Source organism: Podarcis melisellensis, assembly GCF_964234715.1.
Source record: "Podarcis melisellensis genome assembly, chromosome: 1".
Classification (NCBI taxonomy): Eukaryota; Metazoa; Chordata; class Lepidosauria; order Squamata; family Lacertidae; genus Podarcis; species Podarcis melisellensis.
In genome coordinates, this window is record NC_138528.1 from 75,148,877 (window position 1) to 75,174,389 (window position 25,513).

Consider the following 25,513-nt stretch of genomic DNA (forward strand, 5'->3'; position numbering starts at 1 on the left):
AATCCTAGATGCTTCTGACCTCAGACAGAACATTATGGCTTATATTAGCCTCATCTGCCATCAGCATTCAATCACTCCTGGAAGCTTGCAAATCCTTGTCAGGTTGTGGGCTTTTTTTCTCCTAATTCAAACTTCTATACTTCTACATACCCAGGCAGCCTCTCTAGTAAACTATGGTACTACCTTATTTTTGGATGCTCTCATTTTGCCATGGGACACTATTATTTATTTATTTTTATTTTTATTATAGCAGAGGTGCTTCACTAAAGCCTAACAGCTACTCATTCATTACATGTCCTGCAGTTCTACTTCTGACAAGCCAAGGAGTGGCCCTGAGACTTGCATGTGCCCTGCCCCCAACTCTTAACACTACTAGAAGTAGGTGAAGTACAGATCCATGTGAGCTTCGTTTCTGTCATTAGATCAGAAAAAATGTGAGCCAGGAAACACTAATGCAGGGAGCCCAAGAGGCTAATGTCTTCATCCAACCTCACTCTAAGCAGATCCCTAAGACCAGGAGAAGAAAACATAAAATAAAAAGGGAATAGCTTGGGGGAAAATGAGTGATAAAATAATAAAATAATAAATCACATATTTAGCTGCAAGGCACTGAGTTATGAGTTTGCTGGCTGGGAAACACTCAAAAGTACTCTGCTTCAATGGTCAAGAGGACTGGAGAGTTGCAATAAATAAATCAGGGCCAAAGTCTTTGTCCTATGCAATCAGGCTTTCATTTCCTATGCACAGTAGGTGGTGATGTTTTGTATTTATCTAAATCATAATTCTGAATGCTGACTATAAAATGAAATTTTCACATTTGTTAGCCCTACTAGGTAGGAAAAGAAGTCATGCTCTGGGAATGAAAAAAAGAAAGGAATTTTTACTTTTCTAGCCATTTATTTTTTTCCATTAAAGATAACATGATTAGTTTTTTTATATTTTCAATTTTTTTACAGTCATAATAATCAAAGCCCACCATATAAGCTTGTGATTTTTATTTTATTTTTTACAAGTGAGATGACTACACATTACATATTGGAGTGTAGGCCTAAAAGTGCACAATATTTTGTCTTCCTGTTCAGGTATTTTCACATGTCAACAAAACAAATACTGTACCTTAATTACTAATACTGCTTTAGCCACAGAAACTGTTAACTTCTGCTTGAGATGGAGGAGGACACACAACTTTGGTAAATCAAGGTCATTTATCCCAATAAAGAGAAACTTTTTTTAAAAAAAAAGTTTTCTTCAAAACAATGCCTATATGGCTCATATCAGAGGTGAAGTCTTGCATAAAGTTTGATTACTCATATATACAGTTGGTCATTGAGCCACCTATATTTAGAGTCCTTTTTCTCTATGAATGATATCCAATGTTAGTCATACTCTGAGAAAATCCACTGAAGTCAATGGACTTATCTAAGAAGTCCATTAATTCCACATGGCCTACCCTGAGTATAATTTAGTTAAATATCACCCTTTGTGGGTAAAACCACATTTATTTGCAAAAATTACACAAGTGAACAGTACACAAAAACAGTGTATTAAGGTGGAATTAAAAAGGAGACAAACTATGCTTCCAGTGGGACGGATCTATGTTAAAAATGAGATGGCCGTTCTTCCCAGCATCTGCAATAAGACACACTTCAGAACACCTCTGAATGCTTAATACCATTTACAGTAGTGTAATCACAGTAATGCAATGGGCCTGTCATAATGACAACTCCTAAAAATTTCCCCAGTGATAGGAGAATGTAAGAGTTACTGTTTTATTATTTTACCAGGTTACACACCAGGTAGTTCCATACAATGTGCTTCAATATAACTCATCAAATTTGATTGGAGAAGTTGGTCAATATGTTTCTGAACCAATAGCCACATTAAGAAGGAAAGTGGATTTTCATTTTTTCATTAAGTTAATTCCAGACACTGGGACAGAGTAAGCCACGTTGTTATTTGTTTAAAAGCCTCATAACTCAAGCAGCAACTGTCACTTGTAATCAGACAACATTGTAGCTTATTTCACTTTTTTAATTCTTGCATTGCCCTCATATATAATTGTAGTCATAAATTACTTCTTAAGGAGCTCTTCAGAGGTGTGTAACGGTAGTCAGCTTAACGATCATTCTACTTCTGTCAAAGAAGATACCAGTTCCACAAATGCATAGATCTTACCAAACTACAGGTGCCATTATTGCACTTTTTGAAAACAGGACTCTCAAGTTCTACACCAAAAGTGTTCTGGTGACATGACAGCAATCAGCTTCCTAACCATCATACTTGCAGAATCCCAGTGTATTTCAAATCTGAATAGGCTAAACTCTCCCTGATCAGAGCTAGTGGCTATCCCTATGATTCAGAAGATGTTAAATGGGGGGGGGGACCCTTCTTCTTTTTTGTTAAATTGGAAAGTGGGGGGGGGGGGTCAGGAATACCAATGCCTTGGGTCCCTTGGAAAGTCTTAGGTAAAAGAATACTACAAGTGATTTCTTAATTTAAATTCAAAGTGTACTGATGTTTAGATGATCAACCAGAGCTTTGGAAAAAACCAACAACAACATTTTGTACCCAAGAACCCAATGTGATTTTCTTATCGTCTTATCATGACGATAACTCTTTGGTAGTTCAGAACTTGGAGAAAAGTGGAGGGCTGGGATTTAAAGGAAGTCATTTGAGGATATTAAAATATGAATCAGAATATGTGCTTATGCCTCCAAATGTTCTTTACAAAGCAAATATTTATAGCCATCTTCAGATGTATCTAGATCCTTTAAAAAGGACATGGGGTAACATTCAATAGAGCAGGAATGGAATCTAGCCCTCTCTGCACACCAACTTCTCTTTCATACTTTTTTTCTTCTTCTAGCATGCCTCTAACAATTTACAGTGGCATTTCCAGCGAAACTGTTTCATTTAGTTGGGATTAACCATACCTGAAGTGAATTTTAATAAAAGAACTCCTGCCAAAAATATATGAAGCACAGTTGAGTTGAGACACACAAGACCTCCCACACACATACAAGACCTCCCAGCTTCTTTGCACCAAAAATCTAAGAGTCATTTTATTTTATTTTTCACATTTAAGTAATTTTATGTTGCACATATCATTTGTTTCACATAAAAAGGGACAGGTCCTTTAAGGCAGGGATGTGAATGGGGTGGCAATTATTTTTGCAGACACTGGTGTACAAAACATTTTTGGAGCAGGACATGGACAATGGCAGAAATGGAGAATCAGAAGGGGTTGCACATTATGGCTCAGAACTGTTCCGAAAGTAATTCACATAACCTTCGGGACACCGTTTCTTTACTTGTCCGTAGTGTTAATCTGTACATCTGGAAAAGAACAGAAGAACAACTTTTCAGTGGCTGCCCCCCCAAAAAACCCCACCCCCAACACATTTATACAGGTAAGATCTGAATGGAAGTGAACAGTGGCTGATGGTGTACATTTAAAAAGACAACATCTTTGCAACATTTAATTATTTATGTCCTATTTGTGGCCTTTTCCTCATCAACTTTCTAAAGACAGTTTTGGACCACAGGCTGGCTGGGCAAACGGGGCTCTCCTTGGGTTCTCAGCAGGGGTGTCATCTAGGACCTCCCCCCCCCCCCCCAAGCATCACTTTCCAGCGAGGCCCAAATGAGATGCCAGGATATTTTTGGTGCCCAAGAGGGCTGATCCCATGAATGCAACATCCAGTAATATTGCAATCACATCTGATGAAGGTGTTTCACTCACTGAGAGATAACCAAAGATGTGGCTAAGAACCAGTGCCAGAATTTGCCTATTGTCCCTTCTACCTCTCCCCCCCCCCCACCTCTTTTGCATCATGTATTTGGTATTGCAAGCTTTAGGAAAAACACTGTTCCATGACTAATCTTTGTAAGCTGCTCTGGGACTTTTTTAGGCTGGAGGATGGGGTATAAACACCAATAGTGTCATTACATAGTTTAGTCACCAGGTGGCAGTGGACTGAGATGTATCTGTGTGGGATTAAGGAGTCTCCTTATTTAAGAGAGATGGACAGACAATAAAAAAATTTGTCTGACTTCCTAGCTGGTGTGTCTCCAAAATCTTCCACGGCAAGTATAAACTGGTGCATCATTACCACTTGGCTTAGTTCCCACCACTCACAAAATGACATAAGAATCATGCCATCCTTAGACCTTGAAAAAAGTAGACCTTTTTGGAGTAGCAGTGCTGTACGTTTTAGTACAACAGCATTTTTAAATAATCCAGTTATCCTTTAGAACTGAAAATGAAGTATACTTTGGGCTGCACATAAGCATAAGGGGGTGTGTGTAAGAAACAGCTTCCACAAAGGTATCACACAAGCAAATAAGCTCCCTACGTAAGGGCAATAAGAAAGTGCTAAAGATGTATGAGCATATAGAGAACATCCCACTAGTTGCTGCTACTGAGAGAAGCTGACAGAAGGGTGCTCATCCTACCCCTTGAGGCAAATGAACCTGAGAAACATGGTGACATGGGAAGCTGCCTCATAAACAGATCATTGGTCTAACTAGCTCAGTACTGCCTACACTGCCTAGCAACCGCACACCAGGATTTCTGACAAGTGTTCCACTACCTGGAGATGCCAGTGATTGAACCAGGCATCTTCTGCCTATAAGGCATGTGCTCTATGGCCCTTTACTTTTAGAGCTCTAGAGCAGGGGTTAGCAAACGTTTTCAGCAGGGGGCCGGTCCACTGTCCCTCAGACCTTGTGGGGGGCCGGACTATTTTTTTTTGGGGGGGGGTGAACAAATTCCTATGTACCACAAATAGCCCAGAGATGCATTTTAAATAAAAGGGCACATTCTACTCATGTAAAAACACGCTGATTCCCGGACCGTCCACGGGCCGGATTGAGAAGGCAATTGGGCTGGATCTGGCCCCTGGGCCTTAGTTTGCCTACCCATGCTCTAGAATGTTCTAGGTGCAGACCTGCATGTGGCACTGCACACAGGCAAATTAGTCACAGCAAAGTGGTTTTTACCACTTGTCTGGCAGGTATTATTTCCAAAGCAGGGTCTCAAAAGAATGCATTATGTCTTCTGTTAACCAAGGAAGCAGAATAATTGCATGGCTGCTGGAACCATAGAACAGCCGCAAGATATTAAACTATGTCTTAGATGATTGTTCCTAGAAAACAACCTCAGACATAATGTTGGCTGATGCACGTTAGAGTCACAGAAGTGAGCATAGTAAAACTATGTGGTATATTTAAAAAAAATCTCTTCCGTTTTGCTCTTCTACACTTTCAAAACATTCAGCAAGTAAACAAGAAGCCATTACCTGTGCCTGCAGGTTGGGTTCAAGACGCATCAAACATCCAATCTGGAATGATTTTGTGTGGATTATGCCTGCTCCGACAAAGTTAGCAGGATTGGGATCTACTTCTTCCAGTAAAGCTGTGCCAAAGCCAATGATCTGCCAAAGGAAAGCCAAAAAGGGGATTTGAACCAGAGACCAGGAAAAAGAAAGAGCAGGTGGTGAGAAAGGAAGGAAAGGGGCTTTACAAAAGATGGGCTTGATCAACATGCTGAACACTCAGCAGGTCAAATGGTGGTCAACAACCTTCATGCAGCCTCTCACAACCAGGCTCTTGGGTTACAGGACTACAGTGTTTGAACTGGGACTCCACAGATACATTCTTGCAGGAATGTCTCCAATTATAGTGGGAGCAGTGGTTCTTGCACTAGATCTCCCCCAAAATGCCTTGTATTGGACTCATTGCATGCTTTAAGAATGGGTTATTTAAGTTTCAAGAACTCAGCTGCTTTGATTGCTGCCTACAACTCATGAGGCTCCTATGTACAAGAAGCAGACAATAGACAGACATCTGGAAGAACCACCCTACAAAGTCTAGGCCAGGCTTCCTCAACCTCAGCCCTCCAGATGTTTTTGGCCTACAACTCCCATGATCCCTAGCTAGCAGGACCAGTGGTCAGGGATGATGGGAATTGTAGTCTCAAAACATCTGGAGGGCCAAGGTTGAGGAAGCCTGGTCTAGGCACAAACAAGCCTTTGTGCTCTGAAAGGAATTGGTAACATTTGGCAGTTTACATTTCATGTACTTCCCCCTACCCCATGATTTTCTCACTTTAGGCATAGATACCTGCAGGAAGAAAGCCTATTTATTATGTGCAGGTCTCTATGTGCCGAACATTCCCAGAACTTAGAACCCCAACTGCACATAGGCCTCTCCACTGCAAATATCCATACCTCAGCTGTGTGTGTAAGTGGGCTTGTATGTAGATAAAATTTCCTGTAAGCTTCTCCAGATTCCTCTTTTGTCAGAAATGAGCAGTACTCAGAGAAAAGGCTCACAGTTGTCCATGGAATGATATCCCGAATCCAAAGCTCATGCCCTTTTGAGGGGCTAGGAAAAGAGCTTTTTTATTCTTATTTGCCCAGAACTTTAAAAAATACAATTTAAACTGGGTTTGATTCTGCTGCAGTGTGTGTGTGTTTTTACATGCATTTACATTTTTGTTTTAACATTGTTTGACACATTTTATTTTATTGCAGATGATTTTTATTGTTTTTCTGGCAAAGCACCCTGGGAGCAACAGCAATGAAGTGTGCAGGTTATAAATGCCCAAGTAGCAATGGTGATAACAATCTCAATCGTGGGATCATCCAACACCTGGTCATGGTGAGTAATCTTACTTGGCTACGAGTGATAGCCAAAGAAGAAGAAGAATGGTAACAACCACCTGCTACGCACCTTTGCCTTTGTAATTTCGGTATCCATTGGATGGTTTGCTTTAAAGATGTTCTGCACTTCCTGTTGAGGGCTGCAAAGTAACATCAAGGTTAAAATAGTTAACATTTGCTTTGGTTTTACAGTACAAACATGAGAGAGTTAGGCAGCATTTCACACAGAACCAGCAAATTAAGGGTGGTTAAAACTGAACCTATAAAAATTGAGGCTTGAAGCAGTTTTTCCATGCAGGGTTAGATCAGGTTCCTCCTGCCTTCACAAAAAGGACATCAGCCAGGCAATGAACCAAATATTGATTCAGCAGTCTGTTTTGCCTCCCTCCCTCCTTCCACCCAACCACCCACCCGCAATTCAGGTAGGCTGCCCACTTTTTAAAAACCAACTAAAATGTTAAATTTACATGTAAACTTATCAAGCAGGACCAGTTTTTAAAACACTGCAAAATTACCCCAGGGGATTGGGGAGAGGGAAAGATATGGATCATTATCAATTATTGACAGGAACATTCAGCAGATGGTAATTGACACACATGCCCTGGTGACACCCAAAATGGATAACTGGAACATGCTCTGCATAGAGTGTCCCCTGAAACCCCTTTGGAAATTTAAACTGGTGCAAAATGGTTTCTGGAGTCTACTTTACTGATCACCTCACTCCAGTTTTGTTCCAGTGGCTCCCAGTGTTTTCCCAAGAACAATTCAGGCTGCTGGTTCTTGCCTACAAAGCCCTAAACCATTGATGAGGAAGCTGTGGCCCTCCAGATGTTGTAGACTCCTGCCATTCCTGACTACTGGCCATTCTGGGTGGTCCAAAGGAAAGTCCAACAACATCTAGAGGACCACAACCCCCACTCACCTCAGCCCTAAACTGTTTGGGAACAGGATATCTGAAGGTCTGCCTCCTCCCATATGATCCTGATCACCTGCTGAATTCAACACTGGAGGTCCTGCTATATGTTCCAACATTTTCTGGAGCACAGTTGGTTGGGATACTTTTATACTGCATGGATCACGGATCATGGAACTCTTATCCTTATAAGCTTCAGGCACGTTACTCTGCTGAACTTTTGATTTCATTTAATGTTTCTCTCTATCTTTCTGATTTAAAAACTCATCTTATCTATATACTATTTTTTAGTGATTGTGGAAATGCTTTTATCAATGTTTAGTAATTTTATATGTTGCTTTGGATTTATTTATGAAGAACAGTAGGGTTAAAAATAAATAAATAAAAGAAATGTATTGTGCACAGCTAGCTGTGGAAAAATGCAGGACTTGTCCTTCTCCAGTTCAATCCTGCAGAGACGTTAGTACAAAGGAGGTCAATGTTCTTCTACATCAGCTTGACTGATGAAATAATTTACACCTTCATACACCCCTGGAAAGGTTCAAGTTAATGGGTAGGCACCACCAGACTAAAGCAACACAGCATGTGCCATTAATGGCTGTGCAGGATCTGAACCATCTTACCTGCTTAGCTGCTTCCACCTCTGGAAGAAGTCTTGAGCGGCCATTTCTGTAGGCTGGAAAAATTTGTTCAGTGTGATGGGAAGCTTCACAGAAATGTTTTGCAACGTTCCTCCATATCTGAAACATGCAAACAGCAACAATTTAAACCTTTGAGGACCTTTGAGCATTAGGAAACAGTTGCCACAGGTTGTTGTTTTTTTAAGTCTTCAAAGCATATAGACACAGGTGTCTGTCAAATTAAAACTCCACCCCAAAATGTAGTTCCGCGCCCCAATCCTTTGGTTTCATTTGTTTAGAAGGCAGTCCTTACTTAAACCCAACACATATAGACCCAAATTAAGAGTTGTACCTGAACTGAATATTTAGGGCTGGTGCTTCCATGAAGTCCGATATGCACTCAATGTTTACTATCTGCTGCACCTGAGCACCTCCCTCCACAGTGGGATCAACTGGTTTCGTCTGCAAATTCAGGCGTGGCAGGTTAAGGAAACAGGCTATTTGGCTAACTTAATATTGGGAAAGTGCTGCCATAAAGTCACAAATAACCAAACTAAAACATGAGACATTGATTACAAAAATGTGATTTAAGTGCATTGGGGGGGCGGGATGCAAATAAATAACAGCCGCAAGGGAGCCTGAGCAGCACCAGAACTGCACGGGGTGGCAGGAGTGCATTTTCATAGGTTCGTGGAGTAGAAAGGGACATGGAAGTCATCTAAGCCCAACCCCCTGCTCCTTCCAGGATGCAACCACAGCATCTCAGGACCCAGACAGATGACCATTAAGCCATTGTTTAAACAGCTGCAGAGGAGGAGATCCCATCACCTCCCAGGGAAGCCTTCTGCACTGTTGAATATATAGTTCTTGGCATTAGGAAGTTTCTCTTTAAATGGTTTAGCCAAAATCTGTTTCCCTGCCATTGGTTCTAGTCCGGCTCTCCAGGGCAGCAGAAAGCAAGCCTGTTCCATTTTTGGTGCAACAGCCCGTCAGGTATTTGAAAGCACCTCATCTTCAAATGGAAAAATCAGGCATGCACCTACTCACGCACCCTGCTCTTTGCATCAAGAGGGAAGCCCCCTGACACAAACAACAGTTTGAGGAGTGCATTTTGCCAGAATCACAGCAGCGGATAGGAAACATCATCTCTATCTCCTGAACTCCCCATGGTGCTCACGATCCCCTGCAGCAGCTATTTAACATTTTTCCCAAAATGCATATTAAATTGCATTCACAATAATAATCATAACATACAGGTATTTTAGAATCTAAAAAAAAGTCAGGTTTGCATGACAGCTATCTTCAAGAGTAACCTGACAACATTTGAGAGACAGAACATTTTAGGGGATCCCTTGACACTAGAGGGGCAGGCACACTCCATAAACATTGTCATTTAAACAAATAATTTAAAACCAAGGAACTCTGCCTGCATAATGCCTACTACAGTGGGTACCTCTGGTTACGAACTTAATTCGTTCCGGAGGTCCGTTCTTAACCTGAAACCATTAACTGAGGTACCACTTTTGCTAATGGGGCCTCCCACTGCCACCACACGATTTCTGTTCTCATCCTGAGGTAAAGTTCTTAACCTGAGGTACTACTTCTGGGTTAGCGGAGTCTGTAGCCCGAAGTGTTTGTAACCCAAGGTACCACTGTAAAGAGAAGGGATTTTCTTTTCTAGGTCAAACACAGAACCAGTCTACCTTCCTGACATGATTATCCTTAAATCACCTTTCCCTATATTGTGGTCCCCCAAGAAATGCAATGAACACTTCTGCCCAATGTTCTCCAATTCTTCCTACTGAACTGCAGTCCCTGCAGCATACAGTCTGATTCCTGCGCTTAAGAACAATGTTTATATTTCAGGTGACAAAAGGATATTAGCCTGGAGTTCATCTGAACAGATTAGCGCTGGAGTAAAATTCAAAAATTGTGTTGAAGTCTTGTTCCCATAAAATATGAACATCCGACCTGCAAAGAAACAAGGCAACACTTATGAGTGTTTTATTTAAACCACCACCCAAGCCTACTTAAGCTTGAAAAGGAATTAATTACCTATAGGACGCACTTTTTCCCCTCCAAAAATGAAGGGAAAATATGTGTGTGTCCTATGGGGCGAATGCAGGCTTCAGGAAGCTCTGCGCAACCCTTGGGAGCCTGGCGTGAAGTCGCGCCGGGCTCCCGAGGGTTGCGCAGAGCTGCCTGCATTCTGAAGCCTGGGGCACGCTGAAAAGCGCGCCTGGGCTTCGCACAGCTCTCCGCAAGCCTAGGGAGACTGGCGCGACTTCCTGCCGGGCTCCCTAGGCTTGCGGACAGCAGGCTGTTCTGGGGGCTGGGGTCGGGGGAAGCTCAGGCTTCCCCCGCGCCAGCCCCGCGCCTGGGGGGGATAATTTTTTTTTCTTTATTCCCCCCCCCCAAAAAAAAACTAGGTGCGTCCTATGGGGCGAAAAATACGGTATAATATGCAGGGCTTTTCTTACATTCTTACAAAGGCCCAGCAATATTTCATTAGGGGCCCAAACATGACACTTCTTACAAAAATAGGACCTAAGGTAATACTGTAGAATGCAGTTTATCATAACCTGTGTTGTTCTTACCCAGGTTCTGCCGAAATTCAGATTTCAAACCAATCTGTAGCAACTGATTCTCAAATAAGACTCCATTATTTTTGCAAACAAACCTAGAAAGAGAGAAGCAGGCACAATATAGGAATTATGTTTTAGATAAAACACATGTTGTTACCAACTGCTTTAGATAGAAAGGATGCAGACAGACATCTGTGCACCCAGGAGCATTAGAAGAAGTCAAGAAGAAGCAAGAACCAAGATAGAATCAAAATCAAGAAGTAAGCTGTAGGTCAAATAGTCCTTGCAAAATTTGCTTTATTCCTCAACTATTCCAAGCTGCCCCAATCACAGAAACATTGGGGGGAAGGGTTAAGGAGCCACAACATCCATGCTTTGAGGACTGGGCAACTGGTAGGAGCAAAAGACTGAAGTTTGAAAGACATGACAATATCCCCTAGGGCATCTTAGAAACATTAAAATGGCACATCACTTGCTTGGTGCCATTCTAAGTATTAACTATTGCCAAGTTGGGGTAGGCATGGTGTTTTCTCTCCCAGCTATGACTAATTACCTCAGGCTTCAAACATCAATTACCTACCAACGCAATGAATCGGAAGACAGACAGCAATGCATTATGAAGAGCTTTAGATTATGGTGGTCGCCAAATTGTGGTTGCCCAAGGCAAATGGTTTTTTAAAAATGTTTTGGAATTTTATGTATTAGGTAAATTATGTGGGTTAGACCAATGGGAGAAACAGTACAAACTAGCTATGGGTCTGGAGATCTACTATGTGACCTGGGACAAAACATGAAGCCTCAATATTTCTTCTGTAAAATAGGATCGACAGCCTACCTCACGGGAGTGCTATGAGTATGCAGACCTTGCAAACTGCTTTGCAAAATGTACAACAAATAACAGCATTTGCATTACTTTAGTTTAGTAAGAGTTTAGGACCCAGTCACAGTCTTGGTTCTTACTTCACTATTTTTCCTGTAGGAAAGACTAGATATTCTGGCACACTGTAAGAGCCGAAGCCTCGATATTCGATGCCTTTGAATACTCATCAACACTGCAGAGCTCTATCCCAGAATATGCTGCGTGTTGACTGCCAGAGAGTATCATAGGGCCGATTCACAAATACGTGTGTGTGTGTGTGTGTGTGTGTGTGTGTATCACTCAGCCTCCAGATGCAGGATGTGTGAAATGACAATGCTGCATTGTATTTAAATAGATAGTTGTGTGAGGACTCCCTCATACCTGCATGTTCACCACTTGACTACAATATCAAGTAGAACCAGCCCACAGCTTTTGCAATTAGGCAACATGTAAACTTTGAAAACATTTGATCTATAATTACCGAGATCCAAAGCAATTGATGCCAGCTTCCATTACAAGCAATTCTATTGCCTTTCTTACACTCTAAAAAAGCTTGCTACTTTTTCTACTCAGTTACCTTCCTGGATTAGATTAAAAAACTGGATAAGAAGGTAAAAAGGTTGTTCTCCCTATGACGATTCACAAGCACATTTTGATCACACCTGCTCCAAGGCAGATCATACTCAAGCCAGAACAAGCAGTAACAAGTAAAATCATTTGAAATGATGTGCTTTTTTAAAAAAAGTAAGAAGTTGTACTAGTTGCCCAGTCCTGCAAGGATTTAGTATTGCTTACGTGTGAAAAAGCTCATCAGCATCATGCACAGCATCAGCTGGTTCCTCAGAAACCACCTGCTCATTTGAAGATAGGTCAGGACTAAAGTGAAGCAGCAGAAAGAGACGAAAAGAGAAGAGAAAAGAAGAGAAGAGGCAGCACACAGAAAGGGAGAGGTTAGTTAGTAAGGAAAGGAAAACTTAGGGAGGAGGAAAAATCCCTCCTCCCAACTCCATTAACAGCACTATCTTAGACCTACTTAGTGAAAAAGAAGTCCTATTGTTCAGCCCAGACACTGAGGTCCAGCTCCAAGGGCCTTCTGCTGGTTCCCTCACTGCGAGAAGTGATGTTACAGGGAACCAGGCAGAGGGCCTTATTGGTAGTGGCACCTACCCTGTCAATGCCCTCCCATCAGATGTCAAGGAAATAAACAACTATCCAACTTTTAAAAGACTTCTGAAGGCAGCCCTGTTTAGGGAAGTTTTTAATGCCTGATATTTTTCTATGTTATGGTATATTATGCTGTGAACTGCTCAGAGTAGCCGGGGAAGCCCAGCCAGATGGGTGGGGTATAAATAATAAAATTATTAGTAGGAGTAGGAGTAGTATTGGCTGTTACTCCCAGGTAAGTGGGTACAGGGCTGCAGTGTAAGAGCAGCATTTTCAACAGCTTATAAGAAAGACTCAGTGGGTTGTAACCAACAGTGTTTGGGCACAACCAAAACAGGGCTGTGCTAGTCTAGTTCAATGGGAAGGCTGAAGTCCTGCTGCAGACCTGGAAGTCTATTCAAGCAATGTTGGGATTCCAATCTATAGATACACTAAATCTAAAATTTGCTTGCACACACAATCCTGAATTATTGAGCACAAAGAAACTCAAGTAACAATTTGAGAGAATTTTCCCCCTTGATGGTTATTTATGTACTCTTATCAAATACCCCAGTTCCTGAAATGGCTTTGCTCAAGGTTGTCCACTACGTTGCAACTTTGCTGCACTCTTCTGAGTTATGGACAGAGCTTGACGTTTGTCTTCAAGCATTTACAAGTTTTTCTACACTGCCTTTTAAGACAATGGTTTAAATGTTTAAAATAAATAAAGACAACTCCCAAACTCAGGCCACAACACTGCGGCATTGCACTAAGAACTTTATGTGAAGGTGCTGGCAAGCGCAAAACTGCAAGTGGACACTGTTGAATCAAGAGACCTGACCAGTGATGTTTCATAAAGCTACCAGTACTTGATTTAATGGACAGAGAAGGAATGTCATTAGTTTGGTGTGTGTTTTTAAAAAGGGGGGGAGGTTTCACACATGCAACAGGAGAAACTACCAAACTAGAGCAAAATACTGCTGTTCCCACATGAAAATATATTGATTGTATTCATCCTTTTATTATTATCTATTCCTATTAACCAGATATTTAAATAATACCATTATGATTATTCTCATTGCCATGCATGCACTTACCCTAAAGGAAAGGCGGTCAACTTGTGGCTGGTGGGCCAGGTCTGGCCCTCCATGAAATTTTATCTGTTTGCAGCCCTATCCAATTCTACAATCAAGAGAATTCAGCCACGGAGAGAAAAATGCTTTCCAGTTATATGGAAGAGATATTTAAGATTTACAGGAAAGTGACATCCAGTGCCCAGACTACTATGTGATGAATAAGATGTCTTCCCCCAAAATAAAAAAGTGTGGCCAATCCTAGCAAGGTGGATAGTGTCATACATGAGTTAAGATGACTTTCCAACCTTTGTTGCTCTCTCGCTGAAACATGCAAGAAGGGAACCTGGTAGTAGCTGGGAAAGAGAAAGGGGGAACAATTGCTTCCCACCACTCCTATAATGCTTTGATTTATTATGTACCTTGCAAAGTTATCTTCAGAACCTGGAGCTAGAGATGCGGGAGCTGCAGCGGTGTCCGAAAACACATCTACCAATAAACTGCCACTAGATGCTGGGGCCGGAACAGAGTTTGTCGTGGGGGCTGTGCCAAGTCCTAAAAGGTCTGCTGAAGGAGATGGAGTAGACTGTAAGAGACAACAGGAAAGTTCTGTGATTAAAGCATGTCTGCTGATAAGATACAAACCGGGCCAAGGCCCCAGCTCACTTTCCTCAGCCAACGTTAAGTTCTTTCATTAAGAAAATTGTGTCGTTCATCACATTAATTTGTTTTCGCAATAACATCCCGTTCCTTGACCCACAAAGCATTTAACGTTATCAGAAAAGGAGACAGCAAATCAATTTGAGCAGTAACACGGCATGAAAACGTGAGCAGACGAGCAGTTATCACAGGTATAAGATCTAAAGGGGAAAGGAACTTGCTGAGGAGGTTGTAAATGAAGTCATAAGAAGAGGAAGCCTGGCATGTTGCTGTGTCTCTCGCAACCCACTCCTGGATTTTCAGTATACTTTTCCTCTGAGGAGTAAACTCACAGGCTTCTTACATTTTGATTTTTAGTCCCAGAGAGATTAACAGGAGTACCTGTGACCAAAAGCCACCTCATCAAGAATAGCCCAGTGTCACTCCATTAAATCAACATGGATACATTGTTAGACTGGGAATAAGGCCCACCTCTCTGTGTACGTATAATATTTATATTTATAAAAATATTTATAGACCACCCTCTTATATAAAATCTCAGGGTAGTGTACAACAAGGTTTATAAAAATATATATAAAATACCATTTTAAAAAATAAAAATGATGATAAAAATGGCCCACTCATCTGAAAAGCTTAAACCATGGAACAGGCCTGTTGACGCAAATAAGTCTTCAAGAGACACCTGGAGGCTAGCATTGAGGCTACCTATTGTATTTCTGCTGGAAAAATATTCCACAGCATGGGACTGGAAGCCTGCCTGACTTCTAGTTAAAGCCAATTGGGCTTCCGAAACACAAGGGAAAACTAACTGTGATTTTTCAGATGGTATCAGTGATTGACGTAAGATATTCGGGCCCAGGCAGTCGCAAGGTAACCCTGACCCAAGTTGTTCTGGGGTTTAGATCTCAATATAAGAGATCTAAATATAAGAGCCAGTGGCATGGCATGACCAAAATGTATAGAAAAACGACTGAGAAAATATCTAACCCAGCCATTCATAAAGCAAATTAATTTGGATTTTGAAGTGTATCCAAATTGGCCTTTCCTGGTTGCCAGGGTACCAGCATAGTTAAGGTCTGGAAGGAGACCTCTCCACTAGGGTTATATGCAGACATTCCATTTCCCTTATAATCAACCTGGCTTCAAGAACTGGTATGTTACGCTGCTGAAACCAACCTACCACAGTGCTGGCATTTACAAGAGTAGCTTCTGTGCTCCCATTCACATCAGAGTTCCTCTCTTTCTTTGTCTCTTCCAAGTCAGTAACTGTGTTGGGGCCCTTTTTCTTCTTGAGCTTAGCCAGAATGGAGGACTCCCTCTCTGGAAATGGGGGCATTTCTTCCAGCACCGTTGCCTTATAGGGAAAACAAGCCATAAGAGACCAGAGCATGTATACTTGGAAGAGGTAGGAAAAACACTGTGATTTCTTAAGGGAGGAATGGAGAATCTCTAGCCCTCCTTTTGTCACTAGTCTATAATTCCCATCAATCTTGATCACCGGCCATGTTGGCTGGGCTGGTAGGAGTCCAACATGGAGGATCACATTTCCCAACCTCTGCCTTACAAGTATAACCCCCACATGGTGTATGTTACATTATCCCATTTGCTACAATCAATTAACAACCCCCTTCACCCCGCCCAAAAAAACCCACCAATCACAATTATGGCTGGTGTAAAAAAGGGGGGGGCAATATTTCTGGACACAGCTGCCAATAATTAACTTCACATTCGTGTGAATACATACCAAGATGTCAGTACTTGCAATTGTACTGAGTCTCAAGTACTCAACGGCTCTTTGCTGCAGCTCAACATCAGCATTTTTCAGTTGGCTATCACTGCGCAGCACATCCTGAATAGTTGTTTTTATCTCAGGAAATAAATTCACAAATTTTATGTACGTAGACAGAAGCAGCGCTCTGGTTGGAACACTGCATAGGTGGAACTTTGAGTGCAGCAGGTTGAACTGGATCAAAGGGCTGGGGTGGAAGGGAGGAAAAGAGAGGAAAATGGAACAAGAACAAAGTCACCATTAAAACTGCGAGCTGACAATGACTTGCAGCCAATCAGAAGCCGTACCTTGGTTTTTGAATGTTCGGGAGTCGAACGAACTCCTAGAACGCATTAAATTCAAGAACCAAGGTACCACTGTACTTAAGTAATGAAATTTCTCTTGTCATGATCTCAGAATCCTATTTCATCCACTAGTTTACAGAATTGTTACTTTAAACACAAAGGATGGCATTCTCTCCTCACGGCCGCATGTCCTTCTGCACACATTGAGCGCTATTCTAATAAATTCTCCATGGGCCATGTCAGACAAAAATGGGGTATCAGCGACTCCTGACTCAAGGGCCCCCCCACTCCACCCTGGGAGGAGAGGAACATAGTTAGGAGGGGCAGAGCCAAAAGCTCTGGAGACATACTGGGCAAGTGACTTTGCTGGCATAGAATGACAGAAAGATCACACATTATTATTGTAGATAGACTGCTTTAAAATTGGCTGCGTAGTTATTATGCCACAGTTATTAATTCCTTGTTGCCACCCCCAGGTTCAAGAGAGTGTTTTTACCTAGATCTTGGATCCCCAGCAATCAGATTTCCAAACTCTCCCAAGATGTAGCCACCTACTTTTACCAGGTTCTCATGGCAGGCCGGTGCTTGAAGCGCCTGTTGAAGACATTTGAAGCCCATCATAAAGTTGCTAGATTCAGTAAATGCATGCACCTAAAACATTAGTGCTGGTGAAGATTCAGGATTTTTTTGAATTTTTATGTGGGTGCCTCACAGCAGTGTCTACATAGGGTTTCTCCCTTCCCTCCAGGGCATCAGTGACTGTCACAACTAGAAACATGATATTGATTAGAGCAAGATTACCAGCTGGGAGACATGAGGCCTGCCTGATCTCCATTGGGTTGGAAGGAGTTTCCTTATAATCTGGGACTGGCTAGTGACTGAAAGTCTGGGATCCCTTGGCATGCAGCTTGGTTTTCATTTGAGTATTGGTCCAGCATTGTGCATATAGCACAGGTGAAGGGGCAAACTGGACTCACACATGGATGGCAAGAAGTTATGAGTCTGAATCCAATAACCTACTGGTCTCTTCCAAACCGATACTAAATGGCTGGCATTATTTGGAGGATATTGTGCTGTATGTGGGGAAGATATGCTTGAACTGGAGAGAAGAGTTTGCAGTCCTCCCTCTCCCCTGCACTCTGCAACAACGCTTTAAACATGGAAGTAACTTCTACCGCTCTAGGAGGAACGTTCTGTTCCATTCTGTGGTGTGGACTGCTAGTTTCCTGCATCTGTACAAGAAGTACAAACACAATGGAATGAGGAAAATCCGTTTACTAGTTGCCCTCCTTTTTACTCCTGCCCAATGTATTGGAAAAGTTGTCATTCTTAGATGTATATCCTGCTTTTTGACCAGAAATCACAAAAGGAGTTAACAGCTTTAATTAAAAATAGTAATATATTTTAAGAGAGAAAAATAAAAGAAACAGACCCCAAAGGAGGTATTTGCAAGGGGAGGTGGGAAGAGAAAAGATCCCATTTTTTAAAAAAGGTTCCAAAAGTTAGCATAATACATAAATCCTTAAAAAGTGCTTGTTAGGTACTGGTCAGTCAAAGCTCTCAGAGAAACTTTTGAAACAAACAAATCACAGCAAAGCAGGATATAATGCTGCATTATTAATTATTATTATTTATTATTATTATTCTGGCATGGCCAAGTTCTTCTCTCCTCCAAAGTCACCACTCTAAGGCTAACTTAAGAGAAATAAGAATGGCAAATAACTTTTTCACGCTCAAAACATTTTTTGCTCGTGCTATCGCAACACAACAGATTAGAGGAACAGATGGAAGATTAGCTCTTAGCAGCAAGGCAGGTTTATCTCATTGTGTCAGGGAGTAGTGCAATTTGTGCAGAAAGCTGCTCAAAACAGAGGGGTCTTATCAGAAGCCTGCAGAGCGAGGATCAGTTCCAAGTACACAACTCGTGCAAGACAGCTAGTTAATCTTGACAAGAAGAAAGAAAGTGCCAACCTGGCCTTTGAGAGGGGTGGCGGGACAGGGGTGCATACGACAATGCACTCTTGACAGCAGTGGCTCATAACAGGGAAAGAGGGCCAGGTACCCAGAGCCCTAAAAGGATTATTACCCAACCTGGATACAGCATGCCTAAGTGACAGCAGTCACCCAAGTGCAAAGGTCACGTCAGCTAGGTAGGAAGACAGCACCAGTTATTGACCATCCACCCTAACAGTTATAACTACAACACTTTGGCCAAGTGCTACTTCAAACTATTGAGGTGTTTATAGAAAAGTTATTTGCATCACTAGCCAATTATAATCTCTTGGATTCAGAACTGGACTATTCCAGTCTTTCTAAATTTCATTTTTAATAAAAGTATTTCAATATAAACATATTTGGGCAATGTAGAGAAAGCACCAGCTGCAACATTACAAATAATGAAGAGTCTTGTGCCACCTTTAAAAAACTAGCAAAATTATTATGGCATATAGGCTTTTGTGGGCTGCAGACCCCTTCATCAGATGCATTAAGTGTTATCCTGAGAAGCATATATAAGAGAGAGAGAAGAAGAAAGAGAAAGAGAGTAGTTAACAGAAATAAAATGCAGGGAAGTGCAGGCAGTAATCATTGTGTAATTATCTGTGGCATTCACAAGACAGTTTATCGAAGTTTATTGGCCCCTTGGCATCATCATCCATCATTCATTCTTCCTCATTCTAGGCAACCGCTGCCTCATCCACTAAGGAGTGAAGTTTACACAAATTTTCACATGGAACAATTCTCTCCCCCCTCACAGTGCCTCAAAAACTTTTCCCAATTCAATCTTTAGTCTAGCTTCATGTCTATTTTCATTGAGACAAGGATTTCTCCATGTAAGTAATACACCATTAGTACAATGAAAAAGTCATACCCTGTGGGTCTATTGCTAAAAATGAAATTAAGGGAAGGGACAAGGCAAAGTTACAGAACCGCAGAAGTGTCAGAAGCAAGTAAGAAAAGAGCATATAGAAAATGCCAGCAAAGGGGAATGATGAAAGAAGTCAAACACCCACCTGGACCAGAATTATTCCTTACCACTTGGCTTTCATTACTAGTTTACAGTGAGATGCTGGAAGAAAAAGGCTTCCAAACAATAATTATGTCTTACCTCAAAGACTGTCTTTGCTGCATATCCTTGCACATCATCTCTGTTAATTACAATCTGGATGACTCTGTACCACACCTCTTCACTGACATAGTCACCAGCGATTCGAATCAAATTCAAGATGGTGTCCACATACCAAGTGTAGTCCACTGCATATTTCTCAGCTAAAATCGCAACCTTCAGCACCTGAGCAAACATACACAACACCAACTTATGAAGCAACTTCATTCAAACAATGAATTTCTACAGCATTTAATACCTATCCATTAAAAAAAAATAAAGGAAAACTAAACGCACCACTGTTCCTACATCTCTCAATTCATCCAAACTAGTTAGTATAAATACCCTCCTTAGTATACAACGTATCCAATATTGATTAATACCTTAAACAAATGTAAAAGGGTGATCCAGAGACAATATATTTTAGGATCAACTGAAGTAAAAGCAAAGCACATTTTACTGTGATTAGACTGATCATATACAGTTTAATAAACGCAGTGCAAGAAATTCTGCCATCTACTTTAAAGAGCAACCAAAAGATTGTCACCTGTGGAACCTTAAAATAAATTTATTATGGCTACTCCTCTAGAAGTCAGCACAAAGGTGACCATCTACTGGAATTAGCATTTGTACACAGTAGTCACATTGAAATTGTCAGATGCTATGTTTAGCTTAGCAAAGGTTGATGTCATCTTGCAGCTCTAAATTTATAGCAGCACTCAACGGTGAAGACAGCTCAGATGATGACGATTATTATTATTATTATTATTATTATTATTATTACTTACAATTTCTTCTCTAATAGAATAATCAGCAGTTTCCAGGTAATTCAGCATTTCAGCTACAATTTGCTGGGCATTGCTTCTGTCACACATAGCATACAGGAGGTCCACCGCTCTTTGTCGCACACTTACATCCCTCTCTGTCTGCAAAGGACATCATAATGGTAAAAGATCAACACAAAGGGAGAGATTTGGGGAAACAACAATTAAGACGTGTCCAAATTTTTAAGCAGACTATCGCAGTGCCCACGCTACAAATACTAGCGCCTGAATTGCACCTAGAATCAGTACCAGGCGGCATTTGTTTCAAAGTTAATAACCCTAAACAGCATTTATAACAAAAAACAAGATACTTGGCTTCATCCCATTTGGGGTCAAAGCCAGGAAAACAATTTTAAGTGGAATGATTATTTATTAAATATTACTAATTAAGAGTCCTGGATCAAGGGAAGGATAACCATGTAATGAATGACACCAAGGCATTCACCCCACCCCACCCCACCCCCGGTTGTACCCACACAAGACTCCTCAGTAGGGGGGCCAACAAACTATGCAAGAAAAGCAGCAGTAATGCAGAGTTGGGGAGCTTGATGTCTCTCAAATGCTGGCTGGGTCTCATGGGAGTTTTTAGTTCAGCAACATACGGAAGGCTACATGTTCTCCACCCCTGGGGCAATGGCTAGTAGCTCAATCTAGGGTCCCTCTGGGGTCTCTCCCTGGTGCCCACAAAGCCTCTGAGCCCCATTGGTCATGAAGTGGAGAGAGTAGCTTGTCACATATTTGTCAGAAGGTGGGTGCTGAGATCTAAGGGAAGGAGGTAGAAGTGTTGACACTCTACCCTACTTCCTCTTCCAGCTCTATATGCTTTTTATGGTCCAGATGAATTCTACAGGATCCAACTTTTACCCAGATCCCTTGGAAAAGCAAAAAGAATTGCATGCACGGAAACTTTCTTACTCATGGGGAGGAGCTAATCTGGGAGACAGAAACGATAAGTGAGCAGCGTGGGTGGCATCCGCAGCACTTGCTCAAAAATCTAAATGATATCATGGACCCCCAAAAGATTGGTGGCCCCTGCTTTATACTTTGACTAGATAGTATTAAGAACTAGACTGTGTTGACGTTGATGCATCCAAGGGCACCATGAACTGCAGGAAGGAACGGGTCAGAAAAGAACAAGGATCCAGATACAGGAGGTAGTGGGTAGTGGTGAGACCCACCAACTACTGTATTGGGTTTCTTCCCTGTGGGATGGTGGTCCCCTCCCAGGGTTGCTGTACATTAATTTTAGTGGCAAGGGCAAGAGGTTAAAGCCAAGTCCAGCTCTAGCTGCATGGCGATAGTCAGTCATTTGGGAGGAAAACAGAGAAAGAAAATTAAGCATCCTTCAGTAGAAACCTTAATCCGTTCTTTCTCTTCAGCTAGGTGCTTTTCTCTGGTATCCTCCTCACCTCCAGCATCCTCAGAGGCATCGTCATTCCCCTCAATTGCCCTCTGTCCTTCTAACCAACACTCCCTTGTTCAACATGTTAAATCCCAGGACAGTGGCACGTGATTCAGGCTGCCGTTCAAGCACAGGCCCACTGATGGATGTGAAGCCTCTCTTTACCGTTCATTACGTTTTAAAGAGCTTCCAACGAAGAGACCACTCCACATCCTTTTTATTGCATGAATAAAACTCTGGAGAACTTGCTGCTCTTGGAATGCAAAGCAACAAGCCCACACAGATACATGGTTTGGTTTTGCTTTGTTTTTAAAAAATCAACTCCAAATTTCAGGTAAATACACAGATCCAATAGTTACCTTCAGTGCATTGATAACTGTTTCTATGTGCGTTTTCACGGCCTCGTGTGAAAACTCAGAGCTTGCAAGCGTGCACATGCTTTCCAGTGCTAGGTACCGAAGATTAGTTTCCCGGTGCTGCAAGAACTGGCCTAACTGATTACAGGCACGGACAAGCAGGTTTGGCTCACTAGGCAGAAGAGAGTGTGTGGAAAGGTAAAAAAGAAAAAGAAAAGACAGAATTTGGGTGAGGAAAGTGCATCGAGGAAAACATTAATAAGAGTTAGGTACCAAGAGGTACCTTCACTACAGGAGCTTCAAAACTGCAGCTAATACCTTTTGGAGGGTTAGTAGCAGCACAGCTACATATTGCAGGAAGTAATTAAAATTCTATTTTAGGTAATTAAGATTCTATTTTAAAAGCTGGAAGCTTATCAGGAGCTTTGCAGAGTCTGGGATCCTGCCGTGTCCTGATAACACAATGGTGGCCTCAGGTACAGTTCTTATAATAGAGGGAAGGCATAGTGACCTCTCACACGGCTCCTGAAATGTGTAATTGATGCAACGATGTGGGAGGGGCCAAGAATACTGTGACTGGAAGAGAGCCGTCCTGCATCGAGGGATTTCAGCCTTTGGTTGAAGTAGTAACATCAGCCCGTCTCACATCGTATGTTACCTACAGCAGCATAGGAAGCAACCTCTCCCCATTAACAGAGGAATAAAGCCAAACTATACAACTAACAGTCTGCAAGGGGGAATAGGTTGCATAGTGCATACCATAGATTTTAGCCAAGAATATAAAACAAATGCTTGTAGCAGATAATAATAATAATAATAATAATAATAATAATAATAATAATAATAATAATAATTATTATTATTATTATTATTATTATTATTATTATTATTTATTATTATTTGTACCCCGCCCATCTGGCTGGGTTTCCCCAGCCACTCTGGGCGGCTTCCATAGAAACCAGAAAACACTAAAATATCATACATTAAAAACTTCCCTGAACAGGGCTGCCTTAAGATGTCTTCTGAATGTCAAGTAGTTGTTTATCGTTTTGACATCTGATGGGAGGGCGTTCCACAGGGCGGGCGCCACTACCGAAAAGGCCCTCTGCCTGGTTCCCTGTAGCTTTGCTTCTCGCAATGAGGGAACCGCCAGAAGGCCCTCGGCACTGGACCTCAGCGTCCGGGCAGAACGATGGGGGTGGAGACGCTCCTTCAGGTATACTGGGCCGAGGCCGTTTAGGGCTTTAAAGGTCAACACCAACACTTTGAATTGTGCTCGGAAACGTACTGGGAGCCAATGTAGGTCTTTCAAGACCGGTGTTATGTGGTCTCGGCGGCTGCCCCCAGTCACCAGTCTAGCTGCCGCATTCTGGATTAGCTGTAGTTTCCGAGTCACCTTCAAAGGTAGCCCCACGTAGAGCGCATTGCAGTAGTCCAAGCGGGAGATAACTAGAGCCTGCACCACTCTGGCGAGACAGTCCGCGGGCAGGTAGGGTCTCAGCCTGCGTACCAGGTGGAGTTGGTAGACAGCTGCCCTGGATACAGAATTGACCTGCGCCTCCATGGACAGCTGTGAGTCCAAAATGACTCCCAGGCTACGCACCTGGTCCTTCAGGGGCACAGTTACCCTATTCAGGACCAGGGAGTCCTCCACACCTGCCCGCCCCCTGTCCCCCAAAAACAGTACTTCTGTCTTGTTAGGATTCAGCCTCAATCCATTAGCCGCCATCCATCCTCCAACCGCCTCCAGGCACTCACACAGGACCTTCACCGCCTTCACTGGTTCTGATTTGAAAGAGAGGTAGAGCTGGGTATCATCTGCATATTGATGGACACCCAGTCCAAACCCCCTGATGATCTCTCCCAGCGGCTTCATATAGATGTTAAAAAGCATGGGGGAGAGGACGGAACCCTGAGGTACCCCACAAGTGAGGGCCCAAGGGTCTGAACACTCATCCCCCACCACCATTTTCTGAACACGGCCCAGGAGGAAGGAGCAAAACCACTGTATAACAGTGCCCCCAGCTCCCAACCCCTCTAGACGGTCCAGAAGGATGTTATGGTCGATTGTATCAAAGGCCGCTGAGAGATCCAGCAGAACTAGGAAACAACTCTCACCTTTGTCCCTAGCTCGCCGGAGATCATCAACCAGTGCGACCAAGGCAGTTTCAGTCCCATGATGAGGCCTGAAGGGAAGGGAAGGGATCCAAATGGTCCGCATCCTCCAGGCGTGCCTGGAGTTGTTCAGCAACCACACGCTCAATCACCTTGCCCAAGAATGGAAGATTTGAGACTGGGCGATAGTTGGCCATACTGGCCGGGTCTAAAGATGGTTTTTTAAGAAGCGGTTTAACGACCGCCTCTTTCAGCGGATCTGGGAATGTTCCCTCACAGAGGGAAGCATTCACCACCCCGCAGAGCCCATCGCCCAGCCCTTCCCGGCTTGCTTTTATTAGCCAGGATGGGCAAGGATCAAGGGGACAGGTGGCTGGTTTCACGCGTCCAAGCAGCCTGTCCACATCCTCGGGGGTAACGGATTGAAACTGATTCCATGCAACTTGACCAGACAAGGCTCTAGCACTCTCCCGCCCCAGCCCTGCTCCCACGGTGGTGTCTAGCTCCTTCCGAATATGAGTGATTTTATCTGCAAAAAACTTTGCAAAATCGTTGCAGGAGATCTTGGGGTCTTTACAAGGCCCCGGTGGTAAAGGTGGTTCCGTTAAATTGCGGACCACCTGAAAGAGTCTCCTGCTACTATTTTCTGCAGATGCAATAGAGGCGGTGAAGAAAGTCTTCTTCGCCATCGCTATCGCCACTTGGTAGGCTCGACGTTGAGCTCTAACCTGTGTCCGGTCAGATTCGGAGTGAGTTTTCTGCCACCGACGCTCTAGTCGTCTCAGCGATTGTTTCATTGCCCTCAGCTCCGAAGAAAACCACAGGGCTGTCCGGGCTCCATGCAATCGGAGAGGGCGCTTCAGAGCCAGACAGTCAATAGCCCTGGTTAACTCCGCATTCCAGCGGGCCACCAGGGAATCAGCTGAAAGGCCATCAACATGGGATAAAGCATCCCCTACCACTCTCTGGAAACCATTTGGATCCATTAAGTGGCGGGGGCGGACCATCCGAATTGGTCCCACCTCCCTGCAGAGGGGAAGGGTCGCGGAGAAGTCCAGTTGCACCAGGAAGTGATCTGACCATGGCACTTCTTTGGTTTCACTTTTACTTAGTGTCAGATCA

At 42.7% G+C, this 25,513-nt stretch overlaps 1 protein-coding gene and 1 long non-coding RNA gene across 5 annotated transcripts in view; one reads left to right on the plus strand and one right to left on the minus strand.

The window, feature by feature from the left end:
- Positions 1 to 980: 980 nt before the first annotated feature.
- AP2A2 (adaptor related protein complex 2 subunit alpha 2) overlaps positions 981 to 25,513 on the minus strand; it is a 63,104-nt gene continuing 38,571 nt past the window's right edge. Inside the window, exons 9-23 of one of the 4 annotated variants that reach the window (XM_081922633.1) lie at positions 22,280 to 22,448; positions 20,483 to 20,620; positions 19,698 to 19,880; positions 17,088 to 17,185; positions 16,263 to 16,494; positions 15,699 to 15,872; positions 14,281 to 14,444; positions 12,438 to 12,518; positions 10,796 to 10,878; positions 10,080 to 10,169; positions 8,551 to 8,695; positions 8,202 to 8,318; positions 6,736 to 6,805; positions 5,301 to 5,435; positions 981 to 3,336 (exon numbers count right to left, since the gene is read on the minus strand). In XM_081922633.1, the coding sequence (XP_081778759.1) occupies positions 3,259 to 3,336; positions 5,301 to 5,435; positions 6,736 to 6,805; positions 8,202 to 8,318; positions 8,551 to 8,695; positions 10,080 to 10,169; positions 10,796 to 10,878; positions 12,438 to 12,518; positions 14,281 to 14,444; positions 15,699 to 15,872; positions 16,263 to 16,494; positions 17,088 to 17,185; positions 19,698 to 19,880; positions 20,483 to 20,620; positions 22,280 to 22,448 (1,957 nt within the window). In that variant the 3' untranslated portion in view covers positions 981 to 3,258. Of the gene's footprint in view, positions 3,337 to 5,300; positions 5,436 to 6,735; positions 6,806 to 8,201; positions 8,319 to 8,550; positions 8,704 to 10,069; positions 10,170 to 10,795; positions 10,879 to 12,437; positions 12,519 to 14,280; positions 14,445 to 15,698; positions 15,873 to 16,262; positions 16,495 to 17,087; positions 17,186 to 19,697; positions 19,881 to 20,482; positions 20,621 to 22,279; positions 22,449 to 25,513 lie in introns of all 4 variants that reach the window. The other 3 variants (XM_081922632.1, XM_081922635.1, XM_081922634.1) reach the window with 3 other exon arrangements.
- On the plus strand, positions 5,360 to 14,122 carry LOC309376388. Its single transcript, XR_014171184.1, has 2 exons — positions 5,360 to 5,494; positions 13,956 to 14,122. It is a non-coding gene; the product is annotated as an uncharacterized lncRNA (long non-coding RNA).